Below are 7,439 nucleotides of genomic sequence, written 5' to 3'. Positions count from 1 at the left end.
TCAGGCACTACACCCACCTTGCACTTTGCTGCCCCTTCCCTCCCTCCTCTCCTGCAGACCCAAGGCAGGAGCCCCAGCGACGTGTTGTGCTAGGAGAGCAGTCGAGGTCCATTCCAACCATAACCTCCCAGGCTGGAGATGGCATACAGACCAATGCTGATGCAGGTATATGCACTCTACAGCCAGAATATATTCCAGGAGGCTTGTAGGTTAATGAGGCATCTTATATACAGTTAGTCCTGCAAGGGTACTTCAAAGACACTAGACTGATTTTGGGGCAATATCCAAATTTACGAGGTCCCCCAAGCCTGAAACTAGGAGGATGTACCAGAAAAATGTCTCAAGCTTTTGGGCTACTTGACAGACTACACCAACACAACCTGAGCGATGGTGCAAAACGAGCAAGTAATTCAAAGATGGGACATTCCGTGGGATGCACAAAACCAAACTCAAAACAGCATGAAAAAAGTAATGTTTATTTTTGTTGTTTACAAAAGCATTAACACCTTATGCAAAAGAAGCACCCTGACCCACACATTTCCCTCATCCTCATGGGATATTGGCAGAAAGCAAAATTTTTTGTTCTTTAGGGTTAAACATCCTCTGCTCACGTAAATTGGAACCAACCACCCCACTGCCTGCCGTGGAGCTCTGACTCCTTACATTAGCAGAGGCCACCTTGCCAGAGCACAACACAGCAAGATGTCCCAGCAGCAACTTACTCCAAGTACCAAATTGTCATAATCTGTGCTGCCACGATGAATACACCATCCAGATACTTCCCAATCACCCCGCTCTCCAACTTCAGCTGAAACAGATCTGATTTTAAATACTTCACACATTGTGACCGAACCCATGCTAACATGATGCAAGGCTCAACTTTATGCACCATAAACAACTTCACTCAAATTTTTGTTTATTTATTTATTTTAAAAGACAGCAAGTGTGCTCAGAAGCTGGTTTAGGAATGAGGCCTTTCAGCACAATAACTATTTGTTCCTTTCTTACCTGTCTCCCCAGCATCTGAATGTCAAATGCTTACTCTAAAGAAATGAGGTCAACCTGAAAAAAAATGTGCAGTATTTTTATTTTGCCTTCATTGTTTTGTCCTGTTCTGGAACTGGAAGTAGGTAATGATCATATAATCCAATAGACCATGCTTTTGAACCTACAGAAAAACTGTTATTTATTTATTTTTAAGTAAGTGTTATCTTAAAGTATGTGATCGCAATGACTTTGAAGACTTACCTGGAGCAGATTAGTCACACTGTTTCCCCCAAATGATCCCTACTCGACCACATCATCATTCCTCAGCTCCTCTGAGTTGAGCTTCCTCCCCTCAGAACCTACACCTGACACCTCAAAATAATTACTACAGTGGTAGAAGTAGCTGTGGCTTGTCCATCATCCTATGCCTAAAATGACTGACAAATACTATTCACGTGTGCAAGACCGATACTGAATCTATGGATCAATGAAAGTGGCTTCGTTCGGCTGTCTGAGCTGTAGGAACTACGCTATTAGCTCCAGCCAACTTCACATCAAGGAAATATCATTTACCTCACATATTAAAAGAGCCTGTTAAGAACCCATATGTGCGTGTATATATACACAAAAACACACATACGATGTATGTGGGCATGTATGTGTATATATACAGAATTTCAATTTATTTATTTTACACTGAGCAAAGTGCTAAAAGACTCCAACAACTGCCACTGCTAGAGATGAGGCTAAATGAAATGGTATCACTTATATGGCATCAAATGACTGCATGATTGGTCCAAGAGCTTCAGAACTGTGAGCAAATTACTATTTTTCAACAGCAAAACCCCAAATGTTCCTAATGGATTGGATTGAACTTTTAAATAATTTTGAAGCATTTAGAAAAAAAAAATCACTCTGAAAAAATAGTTGTTTTTTTATATAATTTAAATTTCAATTCTGTGTACAGCAAAAACATTTTTACACATACACTCTTACTTTTGTGGCAAAATTCTGAAGAGCTTTGGACTAAGTGATGACTTTAATGAATCTGGCAGCATCTCACATATGCATCATTACCTCAAATTTTGAAAAAAGAAAAAGCTGCATAGTCATAAACAGAAGTATTGCACTCTTGACCATGCCTATAAAAATGCACATTTAGTAAGGCCATTATATTCAAGATTAGAATGGGACTCAAGTCATGAACAATCCAATATATTATAAATAGACCTAGGAAAGCCATGTAGCAGAAGATCGACTCGAAAGAGCAGCATTGCAGCAACTGAATACGTGATTTCTTTTTCCCCCCATTAAACTGCTAATCTCAAGCTGGTTTTTTCCACATGTCCAGACAACATGATGTGTATCTATGCATGCATTCTCACAATGCACTTTTTAATGTTTCTTTTTAATTTTTTAAAAAGGTACCAAGTGACCCAGAATTTGGGGGATAGGATTCTACTCGAGTTATGCCAATAAAGTTCAAGTTTTATCAACTTTAAGCAGCTTCCATGCACGCTAAGGGGGAGAGAAGATTTGACTTCCAATTATTTTAAATATTTGCCAACATGCAAGATATAATTCTTACTTTACAAAGTGTAGCAAAGGATATAGTTGAACACGTACTAGAATACTTCTCGGTATGCTCTCTTGGAGCTGGATCACATTTAGAGTATCAGTTTATCCAATCTGGCTTACAGCAATAAAGACAGAGCAAACAACCAATTTAAACACAAAACAAGGAATGACACAGATTTACAAGTTAGCTGCCCACATCCCATGGCAAATAGAAAGAAGCTACCCTTTGATCACAGTGGGGTAAGCTACCCTGAATTTACAAAAGGGTAAGAATCTCCACACCAGACATTACCTTGGAGTAGCGGGTGTGCTGTAAATCTGCTGTCTAACTTGCTTTGCAGTTATTTGCTCCTTTAGCCATTCCAGAGTAACACAGGCAGCCAACATTTTGGCTTGGTTAAATGCAGTGGCATCTGTCCAAGAAAGAAGGATAGACCATGTTCCCTCTTCCCCATGCCACATTAAACAAACAGAGTTATACAAATGCAAAAAAAAAGCATCATTACAAAGGCTGGAAGAATCACGAGACGCAACAGATAGGAAAATTGATGGTCACATGCATTACAGTTCAGCAGAGACATTCTCTAACAATCTTGTATTATGCCATAAAATCCACATTCATGGATATTACCGACGAACCACTCTTGCAGTTGAATCAACTCCAACTTTAGGAATTATTTCCCAGTAGAACAGATCATAACCAACCTTTTTCCCTACAACCTGCTTTTTCAGGTTTTGATAGTTTCCATTACAGTGACAAGAGACAAACCCAAGACACAAAAGATGTTTATAATGTGCAAAACAGGTCACAACAGGTGAATGGGTATTTGAGATGCAAAAACTTAGATGTGCCACACAGTTTAATCTCTATACCTAGAGCTCCACGTACATTCTTCCTGCAGTAATGGTATCACTTGCTAAGGATGAACTTGTATCGAGCAGTGAATGTTTCTGACCAGAACTGGGAAGAATGCATTTCCACAGCAACAACGCAGCTCTTACAGTGATGAGCAAGGACCCTGGGAGCTCAGGACATGGTTTCTAATTCAACCCATCTTTCTCATTGCATCCTCAGCAACTAAAAAACTTCTCTTAGTAAGATCACATTTCCCTTCCATATAATTCTCTTTATATTTTCTTCACAAAAGGAGTTAGCCCATTAACGTACCAAGTAAGATGAAAAGCTGTCTAAAAGAGACTTCTACTTTGTGTAGCAGTTATGACTGAAAAATGATTAGCAGAATTGCTTTGTCAATTAGGTTGAGAAGAGCCAGGAATATTTTGGGACTAGAGTTTCAGCAGCTCATCTCTGATATTCACATTAAAATGGTGGCCTATTAGCAATACTTTGCCTGCAAGTGTCTAAACAAATAGGGCATTGATGGGCATCAAGTAGTAGCAGCATTTTCAGCATTTTGTTTGCTGTATTTTATACTGTATTACTAAATTCTCTCTCCCCCAGTAAAGTGACTGTCCCATCAGTATGACTACCCATACACACTGCACTTCTAAACAGAATTACACGTTGTTTTCTCCCCACCATAATGTCATCTGACAATTTTCAGCATCAGCACTACAGGTTTAATGCAGGTCACAGACAACAAGCAACGGGCCTACGGTAATTGCTTGCTTCACACAACGTATTGTTTCATACTTATAAAATCTTAAAATGTCATCTTCACTTAGCCATACTAAAAATACCACTCCAAAATTTAAGTTTATTTAAGTTTACATTAAATTAGAATATTGATGATTTGACCAAAAAATACCTGAAAAAAAAAGTCCCTTTTACTCCCACAGGAAATTATTTTTTCTGCTAAATTCTTATTAACAGATATGTATATTAGAGGACTCCATATTTCAGAAATCAGTTATTTAATGCTCAATATTCTTTCCAGCAGATGAAGAGGTAGGTATATTTCCACACAAGGAAAAAAAAAAAAAAAAAAAACAACCGAGAAACTGTAACAGACACTAAATTAAATCAAGTAATGTCTGAAAAGTCAAACACTGTTCTGACAGCACATAAACATGATGTGTCTGAAGATGCTTTCCAAGGAAGACAAGAAAAGTTGCACATTCTGATTAGATAATACATCATAATTTGAAATTTAATAATTTTCTGGAAAGAAAACACAAGTATCCAAATGCTACTTCCTTTCTCCCTCCCTCCCTCCCCCAAAGAAACGTGGGTGCCAATAAAACTGGTTGTGTCAATGATTGTTTTGACTTTTGGACTGCTAAACATGGAATCAACTGCAATTCTTCCTTACTTTCACCAACACCAGCAGTCTACAAGTTTACACAGAGACCATGTGTGTGATAATTACATAATTACAATAGAAATTCAACTTTTTGTTCTTAAAACAATCTTCATAAATAATGAAAATATCTGTGTTCTAGCTCTTCAGTAACCTAAGGTTAATTGGTACAGATAGTGTTTTTTTCTTCCTTTTATAAACCAAACAGTAGGTTCCTCACTGCCAACAACGGTTAAGGCCTGGATCGAGTTACTCTCCTTTTGCTTTTCCCTTTTTCTGCTTTTTTCCATTTTCCACCACTGGATTATTTTCCGCTTTGCTTACTCCATTTGCAACAGCACCATTTGCTATTTTGCCATTCTTTACAGGTTCCTTGGGCAGCTTATATGTCCGATAGTAGAAGTTACCAAACAGGAAAATGAAGGTGACAGCATAGAAAATTACACCCCAGTGCATCCATTTAGGGAAAGGACAATCAATATAAATAGACAAGGCTGTGTGGCCAATAGTCACATGGAACTGCACCTGAAAGACAGAAAACACGCAATCAAAAAACAGGGTTGGATGTATTTTGTGGGTCTGACTGCACTGATGTATACCAGGGTTAAGTTATGAAAACAGATGAATAGGATGGTGGGGGAAACTGTATTGGGCTGTCATACCATGCATCCCCCAACACATGACCAGAAGCATCAACTTCATTGCACCATCTGGCATGAGTTCTCAGAATGAGAAAAATGAGAAGGCACGAAGAGATCTGGATTTTCTCTGTCTATCGAACTTTTTAAAATTCAGTTGAAACAATCCATAAAGCAGTATCAGTAAATGCACAAAATTCTTATCCATGCTGTGCAGTTTCTGAGACATGAAATCAATACTTCCATACTTCTACCTCCAGTTCTGTTTTACTAGCCCTAAAGTACATTTGAAAACTAAAAACTAAATAAATAGACAGAGACACTTTCAATTGCGACTAGATTTTCCTGTATCAGATTACTGCTGTACAACAAAGCAGATCGCAAGCTTGTCTTTAAGCTACGGTGGCAATTTCATAGGATTTAGAATAGGATAGCCAGATGTAGTATTACTGCCTGGTAACTGACTGCTTCCATATGTGGGTGTGGAGGAATGGAGTCAATGCCAGCCTAAAGTTGAGCTGAAGTCATCTTTAGCACTTTTCCAGTGTAATAATAATTTTTATTATGTCACTAAATAACAGTGATTGTTTTGTGAAAATACAAATCTTTTAAAACTTACAAATGCCGCTGTGCAATAATAAGAGTTTAAGAACTTTTCCCACAACAATGGTTGTATAATTAGGCAATTATTTTAACTGCTTAATTACATTTAAGAATATACTAATTTTAACTTGAGCTGTGAGCATCAGGCAACTAAGAACTTTTGAAAGGGACAACATCTGTTCCAAAGCTCTGAAGAAAGAAATCTACTTAGAGATAATAATTTCTGAGATAAATCGAGAAATTTCACTTACCAATTGCAATATGGTCAAGTATCGTTTCCACCACAGGTATTTCTGAAATTTAGGGCCACAGGCAGCTAATCCGTAATACATGTACATAATGACATGAATAAATGCATTCATCTGAGCTCCAAAAAAAGCTGTCCAGAAACAAAAGAAAGATTTTCATGTACTTTTGAAAAAAAAGAAAAGAAAAATATCTATTTTAGTATTCATGTGATAGCAAACATTATAACACACAGGGCATGTCTGGCTTCCATCCTTGAAATATTCAATTGTAGAGCATAGACCTGATAGCTGACATGTACGGACACAAACAGCTGTCTGTGCAATTAGTGTGTCACGACTTTCATGGAACTTCTTATGCAAAAGCTTTTCATAAAATTTTGTTGAACAGACGTAAATCACACGGATTACACATTAGTTATTGTAGTATAAGTATGATGCTCCCTTTGCTAAGGGAGTATTTGACAGCACAAAGTATAAAGCAGTTTCAGGTTCTGAACTTAAATCTGTTAAGCCGTAATTAGATGTGTAAGGTTCACAACTCAGCAAGAAATCAAGAAACTCACGTGGCAGTCTGAGTAAAGAGGCCAGAAAATAATACAAAGCAATACTTCACTTATGGCCGTAAGATGTTTAAGGGCATTGCAAAATGAGTTTGTCTAAATAGCTCATCTTTAGTTTCTTTATTCATGACTTACAATATCCAGCATTCTTAAATCAATGTATAATATCTTTTACCAGAACGATCGATGCTGGAAGCAAAGGCATTTGTTCCCTTCGCATTAAGATCTCTTTGCTCTGTCAAGATTAGCAACCATTTAACAGGAATAAACTATATCTTTTTAAGCTTTTCCTTTTACTACAGAGAGGATCAAAATGGTGGTGACGTATATAACATTAGGACAAGGCAGACATTCGCTGCTGAAATCATACAACTCTGATTCCCATGTGGTTAACTATGTGTAGACCTTGTTAGTTAATATATGATAGATCTGCCTGTGAAAACAATATGCCACCTACTAGTATGAGACATCTATGTTAACTGAGAACATAAAACTCACATACATTAAATATCAGTGTGGTTTGACAAAAAAAATTGTTCTTCACTGTCCATTATTTTCAGTGCT

General features: G+C 37.5%; 1 protein-coding gene across 1 annotated transcript in view; it reads right to left on the bottom strand.

The window, feature by feature from the left end:
* Positions 1 to 460: 460 nt before the first annotated feature.
* Positions 461 to 7,439, bottom strand: part of ELOVL4 (ELOVL fatty acid elongase 4) — a 32,918-nt gene continuing 25,939 nt past the window's right edge. Inside the window, exons 5-6 of the mRNA XM_068678110.1 lie at positions 6,319 to 6,446; positions 461 to 5,351 (exon numbers count right to left, since the gene is read on the bottom strand). Of these exons, the coding sequence (XP_068534211.1) occupies positions 5,076 to 5,351; positions 6,319 to 6,446 (404 nt within the window). The 3' untranslated portion in view covers positions 461 to 5,075. The remainder of the gene's footprint in view (positions 5,352 to 6,318; positions 6,447 to 7,439) is intronic.

The sequence above is a fragment of the Anas acuta genome, chromosome 3, assembly GCF_963932015.1.
Source record: "Anas acuta chromosome 3, bAnaAcu1.1, whole genome shotgun sequence".
NCBI lineage: Eukaryota > Metazoa > Chordata > Aves > Anseriformes > Anatidae > Anas > Anas acuta.
The sequence above is the reverse complement of the archived record's forward strand: the minus strand, read 5'-3'. Positions and strand labels throughout refer to the sequence as shown.